Here is a 25,049-nt window from a genome sequence, read left to right as displayed (position 1 = left end):
GCCGATTGTCTCCCACCACATCGGTCATATGACTGCCCCATTGACCTCTTGCCCGGATCTGAAATTCCCTTTGGGCGCATATTCCCCTTGTCAGAGACTGAGTTGAAGACCCTCAAGGTCTATATTGAAGAAAATTTAAGTAAGAAGTTCATCCGTCCCTCCTCCTCGCCAGCGGGGGCGGGGATCTTCTTTGTCGAGAAAAAAGATGGATCGCTTAGACCCTGCATTGATTATAGGGAGTTAAACAAAATTACCATCAAGAACCGGTACCCGCTGCCTCTAATCCCTGAGCTCTTTCAAAGGTTCCGATCAGCTCAGGTTTTTTCTAAATTGGACCTCCGGGGCGCCTACAATTTGGTCCGAATAAGGGCAGGAGATGAGTGGAAGACTGCGTTCAGGTCCAGATTCGGGCACTTCGAGTATCTGGTCATGCCCTTTGGGCTCTGTAATGCGCCCGCCACCTTCCAGCATCTAGTCAATGACATTTTTCGACAATTTTTAGATGACTTCCTCGTAGTCTACTTGGACGATATTCTCATCTTTTCAGCCACAAAAGAATTACATCGGCAACATGTCAGGCAGGTTCTCACCATCTTGAGACAACACCAGCTTTATCTCAAATCAGAAAAATGCGAGTTCGAAAAGACATCAGTGCAATTTTTAGGATTTATCATTTCTGTGCATGGGGTAGCCATGGATCCCCAGAAAATCAGTGCTATTCAGGAGTGGGCACCTCCAACAGACAAAAAGGGCATTCAGCGCTTCATTGGCTTCGCCAATTTTTATAGACGATTCATCATCGGTTTTTCATCAATTGTTTCTCCCATCACCAAGTTGACCCGCCAGGGGCACCGCTTCCAGTGGCCACAAGAGGCTCAGGAGGCCTTTATCAAACTCAAAACGGCCTTTACCTCGGCACCTGTACTTTGTCATCCGGATTCTACGTTACCTTTTGTTCTAGAAGTGGACGCCTCGGAATCTGCTACAGGCGCTATTCTTTCCCAGAGACAGGGACCGAAGTCGCTTCTTCACCCAGTAGCCTACGCCTCTCGGAAACTAAGTCCTCCTGAGCGCAATTACGACGTAGGCGATAGAGTAGACATGTGCACAGCAAAAATTTTCGTTTATTTCTGTTTCGTTTCTGTTCGTTTATCGTGATTCGTAACGAGTCGTAATTTCGTAAGACGTTAGTTATCGTATTCGTACTCTTTAGTATTTTCGTAACACTCTTTTTTCCGTTTCCGTTTTTTTTGTTAGTTTATTTTTCGTTGAATCGAGATTCGTATTTTCGTTATGTTTTGTATTCTGCTTCGTTCGTATTTTTTGAATGAATTTATTTGTTTATTCGTTTTTACGTTGGTATATTTTTCGTTTTTTTAGATTCGTATTTACATTATATTTACCATCGTGCCGCATTCGTATTTTCGTGAGAAATAGATCTTCGGTGTTTTATCATCATTCGTATTTTCGTGTCTTGTTTCATTCGATTGTAAAAACGTGCTTTAGTAGATCTTAGTGCATTCGTAATTCAGTTAAAATACATTTTACGTTGATTCAACACACTACTCATCGTAATTTTGTAAATCTAACTTGACTGCGATAGACTACTTGACGGTCTTACTGATACTGACTGATTATTACTTTCGTAAGATTGTTTTAGTAAATTTGTAATCGGGCCTTAATTCGTTATTTTACGCAATGTGTCAGAATTGCTCCGCTAACGCTGCTAATGTGTGTTGTAAATCATTCGTACTTTCGTAAGTACATCGCAGCAAATCTTAACCATTCGAAAATCTCATACTTTACTTTCGTTTTCGATGCGCGGCTTATAGCCTCCGCCCCTGGACTCCATTTTGAGACGGTGTATGAGTGCGTGGTTTGGCGAGGGAGGAACAGAGAGCAGGGCAGAGGTGGGCTTGTCGAATTTCGACTTGTTTTTGTGTGGTGGTTTCACTGGTTTGCTATCTTTTGGGCAATTAAAATCATGTATAGGAGTGAGAATGGACATGTGAGTGTTGAGACTGAGAGTGAGAATGTTGGTGTTAGTCAGTGTGTTGATGTGAGACTTGTTGGTGTGACTGAGAGTGAAGTGGAGGAGAGGTGTGGAGCAGATGAGATGAGTGTGGTGGAGGAGAGGCATGGAGGGGAGAAGAGGCATGGAGGGAAGAGGAGGCGTGGAGGGGAAGAGAGGAGTGGAGGACAGGTGTGGAGGAGAGGAGAGGAGTAGAGTCGAGGAGAGGCATGGAGGGGAGAGTAGGCATGGAGGGAAGAGGAGGCATGGAGAGAAGAGGAGGCATGGAGAGAAGAGGAGGCATGGAGGGGAAGAGAGGAGTGGCGTGGAGGAGAGTAGTGGAGTGGAGGAGAGGAGCGTAGTGGAGGAAAGGCGTGGAGGAGAGAGGAGGCGTGAAAGGGAGGAGAGGAGGGTAGTGGAGGAAAGGCGTGGAGGAGAGAAGAGGCGTGAAAGGGAGGAGAGGAGGGTAGTGGAGGAAAGGCATGGAGGGGAGAGGAGGCGGGGAGGGGAGGATTGGTGTGGAGTGAAGCCGAGGCATGGAAGGGAATGTGGAGGTGTAGTGGAGCGGGAGCATGGCAAAGAAAGGAGACATGTGGCCCCTCCTATGTCAGATAGTGCGGACTCAGATGTGCAGCAGAACAAGCGAACCAAGAGACAGAAATCAAGGGGACCCATATATACCAAAGAGGAGAATGCTGCATTGGTTGCTGCAGTATCAAAAGAAAAAGTGACACTCTTCTGCCAATCCGTGCCAGCATCTGAGAAGTCAGCAGCCTGGGAACGAGTCCGGGACTCCGTGAATGCGGTCTCCAAGTTTCACAGGCCCACCAATGGCGTCAGACACAGGTAATTAATATTAAAATATTCTTTCACTCTTGTGTAAAAAATACACAGTTTTGTAGTCAATAACAAAAAAGTAACAGTTCAACGTAACCAAAAAATTTATTTGTCACAGCCACATGCTGAACAGTATACATATAACCATCACAATGTGAAAAGAAATGTGGTTTTCAAAAAACATTAATCTAAGTATTTGTTTTTTTATTAATGTAATTGTAATGTTTATGTACATTTGCAGGTTCTATGATTGTCGGGCAACGGTTACAAAGAAGATGCAGAGGCTTCGACTAGGACAAAACCGAGGAAAGCCTATCAAGTTGCGAGAGTGGGAGGCGGAGCTAAGAGATGTCCTTCTGGCAGAGGATGTCCCTGGATTCAGCAGCAGGGGTCAAAATCATAGAGCTGGTGGTGAGGAAAATTAAATATATCATTATAATTTATATATATTGCAGTTATAATATATTTGTAAAGCTATCTTATTGTTTATGATGACTACACATGTATGACTTTTATTTTTATTTTTTTACATTCATGTTTTCCAGATCAAGAAACATCATCCTTGGAAGGATCAGCTCCAACTCCAAGTACATCCTATCAACAACATTCTGGTGGTGAGTACCCAACACAAAGGATATCTAATGAACTGCTATTTACTACTTGGACCAAGTCACTGTGCCATGCAGACCGTCACAGTTGAGACAATTAGGTGCCGTTTCTGTCTCCCTGGCTACTCAGCTTTCACTATCACAGTCGAGAGCAGAAGGCTCGTTATGCACAGTGAGCCGAAAAAATAGCAATGCAAAATAGTGGGCAGCAATAGAGCAGCTGAAGAGAACTTTTTAAAATTAACCAGCAGGTGATTGGTTGGTTGCTATGCGGCCCTAACAAACAACATTATGCTGGATAACTTCAGCAACTTCTGCTCCACCCACTATAGTATTTATTGTGTCTACGGTTCTGTGTGCCCAAGCAAGGTAGCAAGGTCAGAGCTGTGGATGCTGAATTGTGACGGGGGCAGAGCTGCGGGGGGCTGTTAGGTGAAGGTGGGTCAAGTTGCAGGGTGGGACAGACAACACAGCTGTTCACATGTGCTGTGAAGGTGGGTGAAATTTACCACTGTGAAGGGGGTTCAGATCAGAACATAATTGTGAAGGGGAAACTGTCATGTGAAGGTGGACTGAGGAAGCTGATGTAAGAAATGTGATTTTTAAATCAAAAGGTGGGTATAGTAGTAGTATGTATGCACCCTTCCAAATTCAAACTTGCCTGCTCTCATTTTGTGACTAGATTTTGAGGGATGCCGAGAAAGGGGTGAGAGCTCCGCCAACAGCATAGTTTGAAAGGGAGTCCTTCTCTCATCGATCACAGGGGGGGAAGAGAGAGGAGAACACATCGATAACAGCTTTGATTTGACATTGCCGTGTTCCCCGCCGCTTGCTGCCACATACATCCCCTCCTCCGGGACTTTTATCCTGTCCAATCCCAGGACGGGCGATCTGTAAATTAAAGTTTCCTGGCCATGGGGCAGGGCTGTTTAGTAGCGGGAAAAGATCAATTGAAATGAAAGCGTTTATCGCTCTTTACCTGCAGCACATGTAGGCTGCATGGTGGGCACAGGGTGCATTGGTGGGCACAGGCTACATAGGTGGGCACAGGCAGGCTTCATTGGTGGTTTTGGATAAAGTTGGTGTTAATATTTTTTTTTAATATTTTATTCTGCATAAAACAATTTTGTGTCATTTAATGAGATAATTTATGAGGGCGTGTTTAGGGGTTGAATTAGGGGTGGGGCAAGCTAAGGGTTGGGTGTGGCAACTAACTGTTGGCTAGTAACCCTTGAGGCCTGGCTAGTAGCTAATTTAGCCCTGGTACTATGTATATGGGGGTTGTAGTAAATGATATGTAGATACTTGATAGCATATTTTACATATATTTTGTTAATCTTAAAAATTGCCAGAAATGTAACATCTGTTTTAACACATCAGCAACTTCTGATTATATTTTACATTTCCTCAGTCCATTTTTGGTTGAATATTTGATTTCATAGTAGAAAATATTGTAGTTATACGACATATCTCAGGCAAAAATTGTAAATACAGCTGTTGACTTTTTCATGAACATTACCTTGACTCTTCACTCTTTCTTCCGTCTTTAACAGAAAGCTGCATTCAAGACCCTCCAGCATCGGCTTCTGGCAGGACCATTGCTCCTCCTCAGGGTAAGTGCATGATCTGGGAAGAAACAGGACACAGCACTAACTCCATTATCATCATCATCATGTACCCTATTTACACATAGGCATTTTCATGTAATACACCTAATGCCGCGTACACACCATCACTTTATGTGATGAAAAAAAACGACACTTTCTGTGAAGTAAAAAATGACATTTTTGAAACTTCAATTTTCAAAGACGAAGTTGCCTACACACCATCGTTTTTCTCACAATGTTCTTGCAAAGTGAGGTTACGTTCCACCACGTTTTACCATTGAAGCTTGCTTCATAAGTAGCTTCTGGGCATGCGTGGATGAAAAAACGTCTTAGAAAACGACGTTTTTTGCTACACACGGTCAATTTCTGTGAAGTAAAAAGTGCACTTTTGAAAAACGACACATAAAATTGAAGCATGCTTCAATTTTTTTTGGTCGTTTTTTACAAGACATAAAACGACGTTTTCCCCCACACACAGTCAATTAAAGTGACGTTTTTAAAAACGTCATTTTTTTTCATCACATAAAGTGATGGTGTGTACGCGGCATAAAAGTTCATTTTAAAAATTCGTACAAAAATGACACCTCATACCTTTAGAACGTGACTGTGAAAGGGACACTGTGATTTGAAGGGGGATTAATATATCAAGGAGGACTGCGCAAACTGTGGAAATAAATGAGAGTGGCTGTGATGTCAGAGATTCATTCCTATCACAAAGATTTTTTGCTGAACTCCACCGTGTTGAAATTTTTTTTCTGCCTTTGGTTCTTTTAATGATTTTGAATTTAGTAGCCCTTATTGAAAGGTGTTCAACAGCTCTTTTGCGCTTTTTTTTTAAACTACCGTTAAGCCTATAATATCTATACATAATATCTCTATAACCTGTATGGTTTAGAAGATATTCGCCCTGCAAACCTAGCACGGCACACTAAATTACTTACAAGGTTATTAGCTCATAATGAGCTAGTATGCTGTGCATACTAGCTCATTATGCCTTTGCTTTACAGGTATTTTTTTATCTTTTAGTGGGTATAAAAGCGCTACAAAGGTTTTTGCAGTAGGATATCAAAAGTACTACGATAATAAATTTAGAATACATATGCCCTTTTTACCTGCAACCTACTGGGACCCTTTAAGAACTTTATCTTCAACATTATCTTCACTCTTTCTTCCGTCTTTAACAGAAAGCTTTTCAGGAGTTAAATGTGCGTGTCATATGCTGATAAATATGTTATCTAATAAAGAAAAAAGATTTTCTGTTTAAGGCATTTTCTGTTTCTGCAATTTTTATATTGTATTTATTTACTTCTATAAAGGTTATTTTATTAAATAACCTTTTAAATTTTTTTAACTTTAGGATATAAATGCAATGTGTAGATTTACCTAAATAAGTTTAAATTGATTTTTGGTTTTCTCTCAATCATTAATACAACTTATCCCCCCTCCCCAACTCAATCTTTCATTTGCTCCATTATTCATTATTACTACTACATAAAAGTCTAATCTGAATAAATTCATTACTATGAACGCTTTCATCATTCATCAAACTTTGCCTATCTTATCTATTTCAGATCAGCAATACCACCCTGAGAGGAGAGTACAGTGCAGCCCGCACTCTCCTGTTCTTCTTTTGGAGAGGCTGGAGATTCAGCCAGAGATTACCCCTATCATTCCCCAGACTCCTGATTTCTCCCCCGGCCCAGAGGAGGAGCACAGAGGACAAGGTTCATTCATTCAGCCACCCCATGCCCTGATGCCACCTACTGCTGTACCGCCTTTCCCAACTGTGCAGGAGATCATTCTGAGGGAGCTTATAGAATTAAGGTGTGACAACCGAAAACTACAACGAAAGGTCAAAAGGCTTACCCGACTTACCCATCAGTTGAGCAGGCAGCAAACTGAGAGTTTTGAAATAATTTTGGCCCGGGCAAGCCAACAACACAATTAGGCATTGGACCGAGTATATTTTGTTTACTTGAAGATATTTCCAGACACATTGCTCCAATGCCTGGGAGCTACGATGAACATATAACCAACAAAGACGTTTTGAAAAATGAAGGCTAGACCTTCCTCTGCCCATCTCATCGCAAATTATTATGCAGAATCGATCTTTTTACTGTTCCTTGATTTTGGTAGAAACGTTTTCTTATGCTGCCAAGTTACACCTACCCAGCATGTGTGTTTGTAATTTCTATGAAAATATTTTTTTTTTTGTGAATATAAAACTATTTTTGGTCTAATATTATTATTATTATTATTATTATTTATATACATCATCACATTATCTGCTAAATTATTATGTATTCATTTCCCACACACAATAGTATTTTATTCCGAACTTCAAACTCTAAGGGCCAGATTCACAGAGTAGATACGACGGCGTATCTGCTGATTCGCCGTTGTATCTGTTGTTCTATCTATGCTATAGATAGCCATAAGATCCGACAGCTGTAATTGTTTTACACTGTCGGATCTTAAGATGCAATACCGCGGCCGCCGCTGGGGGGAGTTTGCGTCGTAAACCAGCGCCGGGTATGCAAATTAGGAGTTACGGCGATCGACGGCGGTTTTTCGCGTTCGCTACGTCGCCGCTAGTCTAGTTTCACGTCGCAAAGTTAGTCGTTTTTTTTTTGGTGCCCTAACTTTAGTCAGCAAGCGTATTGCTGTCTAAAAGTATGGCCGTCGTTCCCGAGTTGAAATTTTAAAAATAACGTTGTTTGCGTAAGCCGTCCAGTAATACGGAATTACGCTACGCGCGTCGCCGTTCGAAAAAATGACGTCACGGCGCGCAATGCACGACGGGAGTTCGGAAACGGAGCATGCGCGGTAGGTCCGGCGCGGGAGCGCGCCTAATTTAAATGGCACACGCCCATTTAAATTGTCCCGCCTTGCGCCGGAGGCCGCCGGCGTAGGTTTGCATCGCAAGTGCTTGGTGAATCAGGCACTTGCGATGAAAAATTGCGGCGGTGTAACGTATCTATGATACGTTACGCCGCCGCTCTTCTATGTGAATCTGGCCCACACAGTCTACCTTAAACTATTCATTTATATTTTAATGTTTCCCCACTGTTAGTGGACACTGGACAGTAAAACAACACAGGAAGCAGGGGGGGGGGATACTAAAGCAGTGGGAGTGTGGATACTGGAATAAGATAGCCAGGGTGAAAAATTATAGACCAAGGGGCTAGGGAGGTAGCGGAGGACAATATAAGTAGACATTAGGGAAAAACATGGATCCCACTATCACATCTTGTAAAGACACGTGGAGGCATTTTGCAATTTTGTATCTTCAAATGGTATGCAGCAGAGCTGAGTTAGGCAGAGAATGTACCCGATCGGCAGGGATGGACTGGGACAAAAATTTGGCCCTGGACTTCATCCAGACTGGCCCACTTTGACAGGACAACTCCCGCACCCCCCCCCCCCCGGCCACCCAAGCCCCCTCTCCCCCTTCACTAGCCCCTAGCCGTTCTACTTTATTAGAGTAGAACGGCTGGTACTGGTACTCTTATAGGCAGTACCACTGGGGAAGCTAGACATTATTTCACCCGGGGCAAAGAATCAGTTTGGTGCCCCCCCCCCTTATGGGACAAGATTAGGCAGAAGTGAGAAACTCCCAGGCCATAGCTGTTAAATCAGCTGTCCGTCCCCTCCCCCATGCTCCTCTGTCGTCCCCCCTTGCTCCTCTGGTCCTCCCTCTGCTTCTTTGTTCCCCCCCAGGTGAGCGCTGTGGGTAGGGAGAGACAGAGGAGCTGAGGGGGGCGGCGGTCTGCTGTCACTGAAGCCGGCCCACTGAGCCATCGGCCCACCGGGAAACTCCCTGTAGTCCCAATGGCCAGTCCATCCCTGCCGATCGGTAAACTAATGAGAAAATATCTGCTTTCGCTGCAATGGAATTTTAATCACTATTCCAAAAGATAATACAGTTCCCAGTCTCCATGTTCTTACCTTGCATGGAGCTGAGCAGCATTCAGATCCCTGGTGGTCAGAATGGAATCAAAATACCAGGGCCAAGATAGACCATGAGTTTAGATTTGTAGCTCTGGGAAGTGTGGAGGTGATACACTGACAATGGCATAGAAGAAATTATTTCGATGTCAAAAAACCTAAAATAAGTAACACAACTGTATTCCATATATACATCAAAATAACATTTTTGCACATTATGCATTCCATGACACACACCAATATACTTACTCACACCCACTTAAAATATACATATACACAGTGACACACACTGACCCATAAAGACGACACACACTTTAACTGACAGACACACTGGCCAATAAATGAAGTGCCTTGTAAACAAAGCCAGACTGACCCAGACACTTAATCACAGAAAAACACAGACATACTCACATTGACCCTTAAACACACAGACTAACCCCATACTCACTCACACACAGGGCCGGACTTACCATTGGCCTTGACTGGGCTCAAGCCCAGGGGCCCCACCCAATAGGGGGCCCCCTTTAAAAAAAAAAAAAAAAAAAATTTTTTTTTTTTTTTTTTTTTTTTTTTTAGGGGTCCGGAGGTCCCCAGGGGCCCGGAGGCCTCCAGGGCCCCGGACGGCAACCCCCCCTTTTTTTTATTTATTTTTTGTAAAAAAATGTTTTTTTTTATATATTTTTTATTTTTATATATATATATATATATAATATATATGTGTATATATATATATATATATATATATATATATATTTTTTTTATTATTATTATTATTAAAGGGCCCAGGGGTCTCCAGGGCCCCCGGATGGCAACCCACCTTTTTTATTTTTTTTTAAAAAAAATTACATTTTTTTTTTATATATATATATATTTTTTTTTATTAAAGGGCTCAGAGGTCCCCAGGGCCCCATGTGGCAACCCCCTCTTTTTTTATTTTTTTTATAAATGTTTATTTTTTTATTTTTGTTTATTTTTTATTAAAAGGACCAGAGGTCCCCAGGGCCCCCGGGTTTGGCAACCTCCCTTTTTTTATGTATTTTTTATAAATGTTTTTTTTTTTATTATTAAAGGGCCCAGAGGTTTATTTTTTCTTTTTATTAAAAGGCCCAGAGGTCCCCAGGGCCCCGGATGGCTACATATATTTATATATATTTGTTTTCTTCTTTATTTCTTCTTTTTTTTGTAAAGGCCCCCCCGCTTCTCAATTTGCGGCAGCCCCCACGCTTCTCAATTTCAGGCGGCAGCACCCCCACCCCCCCTAGGTTCTCTGCTTCAGGGGGGCCATGCCTTAAGCTGTGCAAGGGGCCCCAAAATTCCTGATGGCGGCCCTGCGCATACCTCCCAACACGCACAGATTCTGTGACTTTCCCGCACAGACAGCTTCTTCCCGCAGTCCCGCAAAAGGGTTAATTTTCCTGCACTGCAAGAGGAGGCAGCACGGAAGCAGGAGGAACCGGAGTGGTGTGTGGAGGACTGTGGCTCCTGAAGGGAAGAAAGCCGACAGCCGGGCTAATGACAGTCTGTGGCCCCGGCTGTTGGCACAGGTGAGAGGCACTCCCCCCCTCAACAACTGCAAAATCCCCCCCCGCTCAACAACTTTAATGCGCTCCCCCCCGCTCAACAACTTCAATTTGCCCCCCCCCCGCTCAACAACTTCGATCCCCCCCAATTCTCGGCTCCAGGGGGCCCCTTCAACACTCAAGCCCAGGGGCCCCCACCACCCTAAGTCCTGCCCTGCTCACACACAATGACAAATAAATGTGATTTATTTTAAAAAAAAAGTCATACAAGTATATCATTATAACATCCTAAGTGGGGTTTACTCTTAGTCTTAATACTTACTATGAAGTGCTGAAAAAACCTCATGTGTTTTTCTATTTGCTTCCTCCTCATCCACATCCAGGTCCAATGTTAGGCATGCATGTGAGACATGACGTCAGTAAATTGCAACTGCAAAAAAAGAGAGAGGGATATAAATTAGAAGAAATAATTAATGGAATGATGGAAGGTGAGTAGGGGAAAATTGATAAGCCACTCACGTGTTTAAGGGTGCCACAGGCAACATACTTAACCAGGATTAAATCCATAGTGTGGTGAGATGTCTTCCAAACGTGAACTGTAATATTTCTTCTTTGAGGGCAGGTGGCAGCAGTCTGCACTGCAGCAAGAGCACAGTAGGAGGAGAGCCCCAGTGTTTGTGGGAGTATTGCGAGCCGTGGAATTGTGGAGTAGGTTTCTTAATGGAATGGTAGCTTTTTTTTTTTTTGTGGCTTAATTTCAGAGCCAAGGAGTCAAAACATTACTCCAAAAACGAATGAAAAATAAACAAACTAACCCCAGCTTGGGTTGATAACATTCTTGCAAACGGTGGTAGTAGATATTGGATTTGTGAATGTAAACAAAAACTATTATTATTTATTAATTATTATTATTATTATTATTATTATTATTATTATTATTATTATTACTACCCTTATGCATAGATCTACTTCAATTCAAACTTTTGCAAGTTGTAAGATGTGATGGGAAATAATAAAATCAACAAAAACAAACATAGTGCATGTCAGGATTCAAAATAGATATATCAACAGAAATGAATAAATATATAGTACTTTTAGCTACCTGGAAGACTATATTAATGCTTACCTGTATGTAGGTGCTTGAAATACCTCCATTCATGGTTTAGGGGATAATTTAGAACGATCGTGCATTTTCTTAAGGTGGTCATGCCAGGACTGGCAGACCTGCGTGCATAGCATAGAAGCTGATTATGTAATACTCACCTGCGATCAAAGCCCCCGCTGCAGTGGCCGACACATCATCGGGCAGCAGCATGTAGGCCCGGAGTTACTTCCGGGTTTTGCGCTGTGATTGCCCAGAGACGCTAAACCTGCACGTTTAACAGCGGGATTACATGTCGCCAGCCGTTTTGTCGGCCACCGCAGCGAGGTTTTCGCCGATCAGCGGTATTACATAATGAGCTAGTATGCTATGCATACTAGCTCATTATGATATAGTATGCAGGTATTTGCCTTTGTCTTGCACGTATTTTATTTTTGTATTTTATTTAAAGTGGGCTTGCAACCACACTATTAAATATTTGTATTTCAAAAGCTAAAATCTCAAAGTTAGAGATTGAGAGCCTAACAAGCTAGGATCACCCTTACAGTATAAACTCTTTTTTCATGTTTACAACCTCTGAATTATTTGGGGGGGGGCCTGGGGTCAGGAAATTATAAAAAAAAATGGTAAATAAAATGTTGAGGTAATCAATGTTGCCCACCCAACAAAAAATAAATCTTTGAATTATATAGACTGTGGCTGATCACAGCTTCTCATGCTTGCTGTATCTACATTGTGATTGATACTTTATCGTATATTGTATTCATGTAACATTACTTTTGGTACATACAGTATATCATGACATGCACTATATTTGGTTTTGTTGTATTTATTTTTTGGCATCGCCATCTATACTTGGAACAGGTAAATTATTAACAATATCTTTATCGATTTGATAAACATAAGAACTTAAGAAGTAGTATAATTAGAATTATTCTGTTGTAAAGCTTAGTTCTGGGTAGCCCAGCTTTGGAAGATTGACTTTCAGAAATGCCATCTGCTCCATCAGCTGTGGGGCCAGCTGGGACCTCTGTGGGCACAGAATATTTCCTGTGATAGAAAATACACGCTCACTTTGCACAGAGGTCGGGGGGCAAGAAAGTAGCTCTTGTGCCACCACAGAAAGAGCAGGCCAAATACCCCTTTTCTCATCCCAATACTCTAATGGATCTGTAGTGGAGGCCAAATGGGGTTCAGACAAGTATAATTTAACATGATCTGACACAATGCTTCTTTTCATGGTGGGCATTTTTGTGGGTCCAACTAAAGTATGTAATGCCAAACTCCAAACGTCAGGTCTTCTAGTGGAATGCTCAGCAGTGGTTGTACTAATAACAGTAGGTGATGGTGGCACAATGTCACTATCAGGCTCCTCCTGATCTTCTTCCTCTTCACCCTCTGCCGGCCTAAACAATTTTCGGTGACTGTCAAACACCCTCTGAATTAATAGATCCCTATAGGTGGTAAGGGAACTCTGAATTATTGCCATTTTTCCTTTAATGCGTGGATCGCACATAGAGGCAAGCATTAGCTCAGGGCATGCCTCTATGAGCTTGTTCATCCTTCTATTCAATTGTCCCCTCAGTCTCTTTATAATTGCAGCTACATCTTGAACTATGCCGCCAGGCAAGGGCTCGCTTTTGTTTAGAAAGCCATCCATCTTAGTGATAAGATAGATGTAGAGAGGGATTACTTGAGCCAGACTTGCATTCTCTAGGCTCAATTTTTCTGTTACATCTCGGAAGTGGCTAAGCACAGCCACCACCTGACTAATTATTTTCCACTCCTCCCTGCTTATTGGCCTTGCTACACCAATAACATGTTCATTTGACATGGCGTGTATTGGCTTTTGCTGTTCCATGATACGTTCGAGCATCTCCAAAGTGGAGTTCCAACGGGTGGCTACATCTACCTTCAAGCGGTGCTGTGGAACGCAAGCCTTACTCTGCTCAAGTCTGAGTATGTGACTGTCTTTCACACTACGATGAAAATGGGCTGCTATTTTTCTACAACTGTCTAAGATAGCAGACAATTTTGATGTTTCACTTTCATCGTCCAAAGCAGACTTCACAACGAGATGCAGGGCGTGTGCAGAGCAACGAATGCCAACAAATCTGCCATCTCGCACTGCCTTGAGCATGTTTGCTGCAGCATCAGTGACTATAAAGCCCATCTTTGCCCGTGTGCCTGACTCCTCCCCAAGCCACTGCGCCACCATTTTCTGAAGTGCACGTAAAATATTTACAGCAGTGTGCTGGTCGTCCATGACTTCAGCATGCAACAAGAATGTGCGTTGCCCATGCTCAGGAGGTTCTGCTGCCTTAGCACCTGTGCTTCTCATTCCTGCTTTTGGTTTGTTTGGTTGTGACTCCTTGGGCTGCCACCAGTGAGCCGTCAATGACAAAAAGGCATGTTGCCCACTGGGAGCGCTCCACAAGTCTGTAGTAAAATGGACAGACTGGCCAGCTGCTCTGCCCAGCTCCTCTTTCAGTAATCCAACACAGGAATTATATAAAGAGGGTACAATTTTCCTACTAAAGGTAGTACGGCAGGGGAGAACATAGTGAGGTGCAACCACCTTCTTGAGGTTTTTAAATGTATGTCCTTCAACTATATTAAAGGGTGCTCCCCCAACTGCTATAAGTTCCCCTATCAGACGGGTGATTTTAAGGGACTGTTGACGAGACATACCCCTTGATTGGAAACTGGGAAATTGTTGCAGCGTGGGCTGCTGTAAAGGAATGGGGCGGCATGTGTCAACTACACAAGAAGTCCCTTCATCTTCCTGCCCCTTGTTAAGCCTTTTGGGGTTAATGGCAGCAGTAGTGTTGCTGCTTCCTCTCTTTTTACTAGGTGGAGCTGCAACTCCACTTTCTTCTCTCAGCAGCACCGGTGTATGGTGTGCACGGAAATGGTAATTCATCCCGGCATTGGTTAAATGGGCTATGTCTCTCCCACGGCTCACTTCCCTGCCACATAATTTGCATTTCACCATGCGCCCGTCACCAACAGTAACAAAATGTTCCCATATTTTTGATCTGCGGTTCCCAGTGGCCGGTGAGGATTGTTTTACAATTGCCTCTGGCTGATGGGTATGTGCAGCTTCCGGGTCTTTGGAGGAATTTGGTGGGCTAACAATGGTGGCAGTTGCACTACTTGGATATGAAAGACATTTAGGCAAAACAACTAAGCCTGAAGAGGTTTGTAATGGTGCAGGCAATTTTTTTTTTGAAGGTGAGGAGTCGGGAACTAACAGAGGGGACTCAGGGGCAGAGGAGTAAGGACTCATAGATATAATATCCTCATGAATTTGGTTTACAAGTTGTGCATTATCCTCTATATTAAAATCTAAATCAATTCCTTCAAGGTCAAGGCCTTCAAGGGTCAGACTCTCAGGTAATTCTACTTTAGCAGCATCCTGTTCTGCCAGGTGCCTACTTGGATTAGGATTAGATACTGAACTATGAGAATGAAAAAAGATGCTGCTATTATCTGTTTCCAATATATTGTGTGCTGTTTTTACATCTGGAGGCTGAGCAATTTGCTCCTCCTCAAGCTGTAAAATTTCAAGTTTTGGCTGCCTAAAATTATGGACACTAGCAACAACCTTTGCAGGAACTGCCCGTGACCGGCATGTCTTGTAAAATACATCTGGGGTTACAGTTGGCCTATATTCAGAAGTTGTTGTTGCTGTGTCACACTCAACTTTTTCCTCTGTTGCTTTCCTCATGGTGAGAATGTGAGAATAAGTGGGAAAAGTACAAAAAAATTTTATATTAGAAATGATAATGATAATGTATTCTGAAAAATAAAGGTATTGAGGACGGAGTATGATTGTTGATTTATCAGGCCTTACACAATTGGTCAGGATTAAAATGCAACAAAGCTCTACTAATCAACTTCTACCACCACCATTTATATCTTAGTAGAGTACTGGCTGCTGCCTGGGCTGGCCTAGTACTAGACTATAATGGCACTGGTGGCTATGTTAAAGTAAAAAAAATATATAGGCAAGATAATAAAACACAGTCCTACACTGTCTCACAAAAGGGGAAAAAATAACTGCAGAAAATATGAGAAAAAATGAATAGTAATCAGTGAGCACTGCATAATAAGTATAAATGTATAATTTCTAAGTGTCACCAATGAGTGAGTCACTGAGTCACAAATCCAACACCACACACACCATGTCTAGAATGCAGTCTGACGTAGGAGAAAACTAAAATATGTCAGAGATATTACAATTACAAATCTAGGAATTAGAATCTAGAGTATGCTTAAGAAGTTCTCTATAACAACTACAAATTAGCTCTAAGATCCACAAAACCGGTGCAACCTACCCAAACACACCCTATCTGGACTCTGGATGGAATGAAATGCAGTCTAGCCTAGAAAAAGACACAAGGTCAAGGAGCCACTAGATAATGAGAAAGAAGCTCATTGGGGGAAGGAACAAACCTCTTCAGGGGAAGGGACAGGGCTGAGTGGCTATTGGTCAATGTCCAGAAGTATTTTAGGAGAAACGAAACTGAAATTACCTTATTTATTAAAATTCGTTGTTTTCATTTACGTTTTACGAAGATTCGTAAGTTATTTTTCGTTAGATTCGATTTTCGTATTTTATTCTTTGTTCGGCATTTTAGTTGTTTTCATTTCGTTATTCGACTATTAGTAATAGTAAGTTTGCATTTTCGTTTATTTTTTCGTAATTATGATTTTATGGGGGGTGTTCGGTGTTTTCGTTAATTCTGTGTTTTCGTTCATTTTTTCTTTCGTTGTTTCTGCTTTTTTACATTTAACAGTTTCGTATATTCGTTGTTTTCCATATTCGTTAACTAGGGAAATATCGTTATTCGTTATAATTTTAGCTAAGCCGTTCGTTCATTCGTTGGTTACCGAATCAACGAAAATAACGAAAAATAACGGAAAACGTATTCGTAACTTAAAAAATTGCACATGTCTACGATAGAGAACTACTGGCCATAAAATTTGCACTGGAGGAGTGGAGGTACCTGCTGGAGGGGGCAGCGCATCCCATTATCATTTTCACTGACCACAGGAACCTGGAATACTTACGGTCTGCAAAACGCCTTAGGCCCAGACAAGCCCGTTGGGCTCTTTTTTTTGCTCGCTTCAATTTCCATATTATCTATCGTCCTGGCGCAAAAAATGGAAAAGCTGATGCCCTCTCCAGGATGTTTCCAGAGACGCCCGATACTTCCGAGCCCAGCACGATCCTGTCACCTCAAAATTTTTTGCTTCTCCCTCAAACAGATTTGTTGACTGCTCTAAAGACCGCATGCCAACGGTGCCCTGATCATGAGGTTTCCTCCTTGGAGAAAAAGGACGACCTGCTGTGGTCTCGTGGGAAGATTTTTGTTCCAACAGAGGCAAGACAGTTAATCCTCAGCACCTTCCATGATCGTAAATTGGCTGGCCATTTTGGTACCCGTAAAACTTCCGAACTGATCTCTCGCTCCTTCTGGTGGCCTAAATGGAGGTCCGACTGCAAGGATTATGTCTCTTCCTGCATTCGCTGCCAGCGGAGTAAGGGGCCAAACACGAAGACCTGGGGGCTGCTGAAACCCCTTCCTATCCCAGAACGGCCCTGGATTGACATCTCCATGGACTTTATTGTCGATTTGCCTCCTTCAGCCGGGTTTACCACGATCCTAGTCGTGGTGGACCGTCTGTCCAAGATGGCGCATTTTTTGCCCATGGTGGGTACGCCCTCCGCGGCAGACACAGCCAAAATCTTTTTTAAAGAGATTATCAAGCTCCATGGAGTGCCCAAAAGCATAGTATCTGACAGAGGTACTCAATTCACATCCAAATTTTGGAAGGAACTTTGCAGAGCTTTGGAAGTGAAGATCTGTCTGTCCTCGGCCTATCACCCTCAAAGTAATGGCCAGACAGAGCGCACTAATCAAACGCTAGAACAGTATCTACGATGCTTTTGCTCAGTCTCCCAAGACGATTGGTCCTCCTTGTTATCTACAGCCGAGTTCGCTTACAATAATTCCATACATTCTTCCACAAACCAAACCCCGTTCTGGGCTAACTTCGGTTTCCACCCTTCCTTTTTGCCGGACTCCATCCCGGAAACATCTGTGCCAGCGGTCCAGGAACGTGTGACCTGCATCCAGCAAAACTTTCAGAAGTTACAGGAAAGCATGCAGCAAGCTCAGCAGGACTATAAGAGGTTCCATGACAAGGGGAGGAAGGATTGCCCTGTCTTCAAAGTGGGTGAGAAGGTCTGGCTATCCGCCATCAACCTCAAGTTACCTATTCCCTCTCGGAAGCTGGGTCCAAGGTTCATCGGGCCATTTGAGATCAGGCGAGAAATCAACCCAGTAGCTTTTGAGTTGGCTTTACCCAGGTCCTACAAGATCCACCCTGTGTTTCACGCCTCTCTGCTTAAGCCCGTTGTGTCTGACCCCTTCAACGGTAGAGAAGAACTGCCACCTCCACCAGTGGAGATTGAGGGTGAAAAAGAATTTGAGGTGGAGGCTATCTTGAGCTGCAGGAAAAGAGGAAGGCAGTTGCAATACCTTATAAAGTGGAAGGGATATCCCCCTGAAGATAACTCTTGGGAGCCTTCCCGGAATCTCCATGCCCCTCGCCTGATTCGGGCCTTTCACCTGGAACACCCGGAGTTAATGACCAGTTTGGGCGTCCGGAGTCCGCCCCTTGGGGGGGGGGCACTGTCAGGGTACTAGCTCCATCTCTGACAGATTCCCGCACATGCCCAGTAGAATGACATTTCGGCGCATGCCTGTGCGTGGTTTGCGCGCACGCATGCGCGGTACGGCAGCGCGCCGTGTGCGTGGAAGCGCGCACGTGCACGTATGCGGCAACCCTGGGGCCAATCAGAGGCCGGACATTCCTATTTAAACCAGCAGCCTTCCCTGAACAGGTTGCTGGTTTGTCTTCAGCTCCTATGTGTTTACCTGTTGCCGTACCTGCCTGTTTTGACCCGGAATTCCTGACGACTCTCCTCTCACCTGGAACCTCTGACCCTTTGGCTAACGTTACCTGGATTGCTGTTGTCTCCTGCCCCTTGACCTTGGCTTGCTCTCATGGACTCCCTCTGAACTCTCCTGCCCTTGACCCTCGGCTTGTGACTCGGATTTGCCCTCATCTCCTGTGGACCCTACCAGACTCACCTACCAGTTCCTGCCTGACCAACGCTTGTCTCCAGTCTTCTGCACCTGCCCTGCTTCTGTCAGCTGCACCAAGTCTTCCTGCCAGCTCCCGGCGCCGGTGCCTCCTTGTGCCGTCCCTCCTCTGTCCCAACTCCAGGGAGTGGTCTGCACAGGGTCGCAAAGGTGAGCCGCCCTCAGCATCTCGGTCTCGGTGAGTACAGGTTCTGACACACATGGGTGCAATCAATGGCCCCCACGGTGCGTGGGAATCCTGCAATTCTGACAAAATCACCCCTTGCCTTCTGCCGCAGATGCTCATGGGTGGGTCTGATGATGTGGTGGGACATGCGTCTGAGGATTGCGGGGCCTACCTGGTGCACACATCTGCTCATGGTGGTTTGTGACATCCCAGTCACTACTCCACTTGTACGCTGGAATGATCCACTGGCGAGGAAATGCAGTGTTGCCAGTACCTTAACCAGTGGCTCCACTGCATGTGAGCGTTGTGTTGGGCTGGTGATGTCATCATTCAGGGTTGTGGCTATTTCCAGGATGGCAGCAGTGTTGAATATGAAGATGCGATACACCTCCGAATCCCCCATGCATGAGACGTTCATGCGCATTTGGTATATCCTCTCCTGTGCCCTCCTCCTTCTACGCGCCTCTGAACACGCTAGTAGTGCTATGACCATGCCTGCCCCTGGCATGTCGGCATACAGATGTGTTGTCCTGCAAGTGTGGTTGCTCAGCTCGTCCGTAACGGTGCTGCTGAAGCTGCTCTTCAGCTGACCTGCGCACGTCTGGTGCAAAGTTACCCCTGCTTTATGAGGGGTAACTTTAGGCCGGACGTACAGCTTACGAGCAGCACGTGTAGACAGCGCCAGGCGCATGTACGTTCGGGAATCGGCGTATCTCCCTCATTTGCATATTTGAATACAAAATCAATGGGAGCGCCAGATGCATCCAGCGTAAATATGCGCCCACGCTACGTCGGCGCAGAAAAGTTACGTCGGTCGGAAGAAGCCTATTTTCAGGTTCTGTGGGTACGGCGCATAGATACGGCGGCGTAAATATACACTTACGCCGCGCATCTCGAGATACGCCGGCGTAAGTTCTTTGAGAATCTGGGCCTTACTATTTACAAACTAAAAGGACATAATGGCCATACATTTTGTACCCTGTTATGCTAATCTAGCCGGGGGTTGGTGGGAGCACCACCACATATACAACAACAATCACTTAACCAAACAAATCTATTTTGGTAGATATATAGATAACACAGTCATCATTAAAGCGGGGGTTCACCAAAAAAAAAAAAAAAATTAAATTGCATCTAGCAGAGCCAGCATACTAAGGAGATTAAATTTCGGCAGGTCATTTTTTTTTATCGTTACATACCATTATATCCTGATGTTTTCCAGGGCTTCCGGGTTCCGATGACTGCATGACTGGGTGTTCCTATCCTTCCGTTCGATGATTGACGTCTTGTGAAACAGGTGACCTGTCGCACAACGCGCGTCACCAGATGTCGGGAAAGAGCCGAGCTGCGAGTCGGCACTATAGGGCGCCTGCACAGTCTGCTCTACACGGCGGGCGCAGGCGCCGTATAGTGCCGACTCTTAGCTCGGGTATTTCCGGAAATCTGGTGACGCGCGTTGTGCGACAGGTGACTTGTTTCACAAGACGTCAATCATCGAACGGAAGGATAGGAATGCCCAGTCCCGCAGTCATCGGAACCCTGAGGCTGGGATAGGAACGCCCAGTCCTGGAGTCGTCAGAACGTGGAAGCCCTGGACAAAATCCGGATATAAAGGTAAGTACAGAGAGAAAAAAAACCTGCCGAAATGAATTGTCCTTACTATTGTACTTTTAATGTAAAGAAAATCGTTTTTAGGGTGAACCTCCACTTTAAGAATAGGCCACCAACATCCTGCAATCCTCTGTTGAACATTGCAATAATATAACATTCGTTTTTTTTAGGGCTGTTACTGATCAAAAAATTTCTGTTCGATTAATTGTTTTTTTTAATCGATTAATCGACTAATTTCGATTAATTATAACGCACATACAGATCTAACTACTTTTAGCTGATCTCCTTCCAGGCTGATTCCCAGTGCAGCTACCAACCACTGGAAAAATGGATAGCAGGATACAAAAAACACACAAAGGCAGTGCTCGATGGGAATAGCATTAAAACTTTTACAGTCTTCAAGTAGGTAACCAAATAAATATTGCACTGGAGATAAAATCGATGTAGCTACATAAACTGTAAAAATGGTGCGAGTAATACCAAAACGGTACCAAAAGCAGTCATAAAAACATGTAGCTACAGTAAGTATGATACTGGTATAAAAATGTGTACGATACCACTGCTGAATCCAGATGAGGAGAGGTTAACATCAGTCTGTCGGCATGTAGATGTCCCATGAAGGGAACTATCACAACTCCCAGTGGATGGTTGTAGAATCCCAGGGGGTTGATAGAGGGAAGTGTAAAAACCCTTGCGTGTGGCAGATAGTAAGGTCCCACGGCATGCAGATATGAAGGCACAGCAAAGGAGCCCTTCAGATGAACACGGCAAGCCCCACCGGTGTCCGTGAGGTTACTGGATCTCCGAAGCAACTCCCTGAAGGCCCAGAAGCCGGCGGAGAGGTGAGTACCAAGCAAAATAATTTTAATTGATCAAAAAGATTTTGATCGATCAAAAAAATTAAAGATTAATCTATTAATTAAAAGTTAATTTGCACAGCCCTAGTTTTTTTCTTTCATGCATATCGCAAATAAGGATTCTTTGGTATTTCTAAATTTGGTTCTGTGCTCCTACAGTGAGAATATCATTACTACCAACTACTTCAAACCCACGTCATGAAATTCTTACACTCATGTCACTGACTTTCACCACCCCGTATGGAAGAAAAATATAGTAACTATACTAGAAATGAGGACTATATGAAACCCCCCAAAAAGTGATAGAAGATACATACATACCATGTTAAGAAAGAAAAATCAAAATGATAATGAAGTAAGGTGTAGTAGTTCCAATCACAGTCCATGGAAGGTATTTTGTAAAGTATTGGCCAATTCTTAAACGTGACCCCCTTTTGGGATGTCGTCTTCCAATTTAAACTCATATTCACACATCATATGCTCTGAAACTTAAAAGTAAGATTGCTCCTAGTAAAATCTGCAAAAAGAAAAAAAAATAACATTATTCTGTTTAGCAATCTCGTTGGGATATACCCATGCAAGACAAAACTTTGCTTGACTTGTGCACTCATAACACATGACTAGAAATCTTTCACAAATAATGGGAAAACCTGTGCCATCAAATAATTTTATAATTGTTCAATACATTTTGTTGTATATTTTCTGACCTGTCCATTTGGCATATTATATGTTGGTCGAACCATTTGCCCTTTGTGAGCCGGGTTTGGCAAACTTAGAAGTATTAATTGAACAGGGAGATGTTGAGCATAGCATACCCCATCACTTTAAGGAAAAATATGCACAAAACACAGATGAGCCTAAAGTTTGGATGATAGAAGCCATCCCTAATAGCTTTGTAAGAGAGAATTCTACTGCATTTAAACACTAAAATAGGTCATCACCTTCGGGTTTCAATGAAGAACTGGAAATCAATAGTGGTATCTAATATTAAACAGTTTTCTTTTTTTATATATAATTATTTATGTTTAACCTGCATGTGTCCATGTGATCCTTCTTATATAATTAGAATTTGTTGTATCATGTTCCCTTGGCAATCTCTAGCCTGTGGTCATAAAACATATATGCTGATTTAGATAGACTTCCCTTTAGCCATGTGCCATTTTTTGCTGATTTATTCACCTCTTTTATGAGATTTTTGTTAAGTAGTGCTTACTATAAGTGCTTACAAATTCCACCATATAAATTATTGTTGTCTAAAAGACATTTTTACTTATTTGTGTATATTCCCCTTTAAAGAGTGTAATTATCACTGCAATAGGCACCTATAATCTTTTAGATGTGTTTTTTTATATAAATGGCATAAAGAGGGGAGTGAAATTCCTCATTAATGTCTCATCCATGCTTCTTTCTTTGGGTAAGTGTTATTGTCTTTTGGTAGTCCATATATTGTATGATAAATCTATTTATTTACTAGATGTACTAGTGTAGTTTTGCTTTGGTACTTTAACATATTAAAACCTGAATTAAGGGCTTCAAGCTTGCAGAAAGATTAATTATATTGGAGATTTGCATAATGTATGTTGTGCTGTGTACAAATGGTGTTCTAGAATAGTTTAATACATGTTTAATGTATGATCACATTACAGTAATGAATGTAAAATTCTAAAAAGTTTCAAAACAAGTTTTTAAACAATAATGATTTTGTTTTAATAAGAAAATAGTTTTTTTTTCTACAGATGCATATTATCGTGTTTTTTATTTTTTTATTTGTATTATTTACATAAATCCGTGTTATTGGCCTATTGTTAATGTATTGGCTTGAAAGAGGAAAAGAAGCTACAGTGGGCTTTTGCCATAACCAGAAATGAATTTAGAACAGAGGCTTTGAAGGTGACCATAGACTATGCAATCCAGTTATACAATCTATTTTAGATCTACCATCAGCTATGTAGTGCACAGGCTTGCCAAATTGATACAAATTAATCAATAATCATTAATAATTTTGGTAAGTCTAAAGCCCCGTACACACAATCGGACCTTTGTCCGACCAAAATCACATCGGAATTCCGACGGAATTCCATCGGAGCAAAAGAGAACATGTTCTCTATCTAAACTCCGATGGAATTCATCGGAATTTCCGATGGAATTACTCAGATGGGGCATACACATGGTCGGAATTACCGATGGGAAAAGTCTGTCTGACTTTTTCCATCGGAAATCACGATCATGTGTACAGGGCTTTAAGGAGATTGTACAGGGATTTTGTAAAATTAGATTTTACAGTCTACGACCAGCTTGATTGGGTGTATTTTCCAATGCTGTATTTGTTTTATTTTTTTTATACTAAAAATAGTATCTAAATAATGTACCTGTTAGCCCTATGCCCAACTCACAGTTTTCAACAGAGGACTTTCTAGTGCAAGGCATTAACCTATGTACATTGTGCACATACTGCATTTTTCTGCCTTGCCCACTTCATCATCACAGTTTGCATCCATGAATCTGCCTTTGCAGTCAATTAGCCAGATTCAGAAAGACTGGCTTAACTGTGTGCAGGCGTAGCGTATAGCATATACGCTATGCCGCCGTAAGTCAGAGAGGCAAGTGCTGTATTCACAAAGCACTTGCCTCCTAAGTTACGCAGGCGTAGCGTAAATGGGCTGGCCTAATCGCGCCTAATTCAAATGAGGAACAAGGGGGCATGTTTTATGTTAATGACTCGTGACCCGACGTGATTGACGTTTTTAACGAACGGCGCATGGGCCGTCGGTGGACATATCCAAGTGTGCATTGCTCCAAAGTACGCCGCAAGGACTTATTGGTTTCGACGTGAACGTAAATTACGTCCAGCCCCATTCACGAACGAACTACGCAAACGACGTAACATTTTCAAAATTTGGCGTGGGAACGACGTCAATACTTAACATCGGCTAGGCCAGCTTTTTGTTCGACTAACTTTACGCCTGAAAACGCCTTACGTAAACGGCGTATCTTTACTGCGACGGGCAAGCATACGTTCGTGAATAGGTGTATCTCGCTGATTTACGCATTCTAGGCGTAAATCAGCATTCACGCCCCTAGCGGCCGGTGGAACTAGACAGCTAAGATACGACGGCGCAGGCCGTTATATCTTAGCTACATTTAAGTGTATCTCAATTTGAGAATACACTTAAATGTATGACGGCTTAGATTCAGAGTTGCGACGGTGTATCTACTGATACGCCGGCTTAACTCTTTGTGAATCTAGCTAAATGTGTCGTTAATGTAGTGCTGAATACAAAAAGTTAAAATGTGCTATGTTATAGGAAACATTTAGAAATGTGAGCCTAAGCAGTACCCTGACAAATACCCCTTTTGTCTTAGGTTACTCCTGAGAAATAGAAGTTTGCTTCCTTATACATTCATATCTGGAACCTTATAGCTGTATACAGTATCTGCAGTGTCAGATTTAAGGCACTCCTGCCTATGACTGTTATGCCGCGTACACACCATCACTTTATGTGATGGAAAAAAATGACGTTTTCAAAAACGTCACTTTAATTGACCGTGTGTGGGGGAAAACGTCATTTTATGTCTTGTAAAAAACGACCAAAAAAAATTCAAG

At 42.9% G+C, this 25,049-nt stretch overlaps 1 protein-coding gene and 1 long non-coding RNA gene across 4 annotated transcripts; one reads left to right on the top strand and one right to left on the bottom strand.

Moving 5' to 3' along the window:
• Window positions 1–2,470: 2,470 nt before the first annotated feature.
• On the top strand, window positions 2,471–7,303 carry LOC120931657. Its single transcript, XM_040343304.1, has 5 exons — window positions 2,471–2,857; window positions 3,090–3,259; window positions 3,394–3,462; window positions 5,010–5,069; window positions 6,635–7,303. The coding sequence occupies exons 1-5, from the start codon at window positions 2,616–2,618 to the stop codon at window positions 7,009–7,011; spliced, it is 918 nt and encodes a 305-aa protein (XP_040199238.1). The 5' UTR covers window positions 2,471–2,615; the 3' UTR covers window positions 7,012–7,303.
• On the bottom strand, window positions 2,929–11,436 carry LOC120931658. Of its 3 annotated transcripts, XR_005747887.1 has the most exons (7): window positions 11,051–11,436; window positions 10,854–10,961; window positions 9,012–9,169; window positions 6,176–6,298; window positions 5,655–5,726; window positions 4,976–5,082; window positions 2,929–3,253 (listed from the first exon to the last, which is right to left on the bottom strand). It is a non-coding gene; the product is annotated as an uncharacterized LOC120931658 (long non-coding RNA). The 3 variants fall into 3 exon arrangements; XR_005747885.1 differs by having other exon boundaries at window positions 10,854–11,436; XR_005747886.1 differs by lacking the exon at window positions 5,655–5,726 and having other exon boundaries at window positions 10,854–11,434.
• Window positions 11,437–25,049: the final 13,613 nt, after the last annotated feature.

The sequence above is a fragment of the Rana temporaria genome, chromosome 3, assembly GCF_905171775.1.
Source record: "Rana temporaria chromosome 3, aRanTem1.1, whole genome shotgun sequence".
NCBI classification, from domain to species: domain Eukaryota; kingdom Metazoa; phylum Chordata; class Amphibia; order Anura; family Ranidae; genus Rana; species Rana temporaria.
The sequence above is the reverse complement of the archived record's forward strand: the minus strand, read 5'-3'. Positions and strand labels throughout refer to the sequence as shown.

Coding starts and splice junctions, on each gene's coding strand:
- LOC120931657 (XM_040343304.1), top strand. CDS start 2,616: ATGTCAGATAGTGCGGACTCAGATGTGCAGCAGAACAAGCGAACCAAG. Junction 3,463..5,009: donor CTATCAACAACATTCTGGTG/GTGAGTACCCAA, acceptor CGTCTTTAACAG/AAAGCTGCATTCAAGACCCT. Junction 5,070..6,634: donor GACCATTGCTCCTCCTCAGG/GTAAGTGCATGA, acceptor TATCTATTTCAG/ATCAGCAATACCACCCTGAG.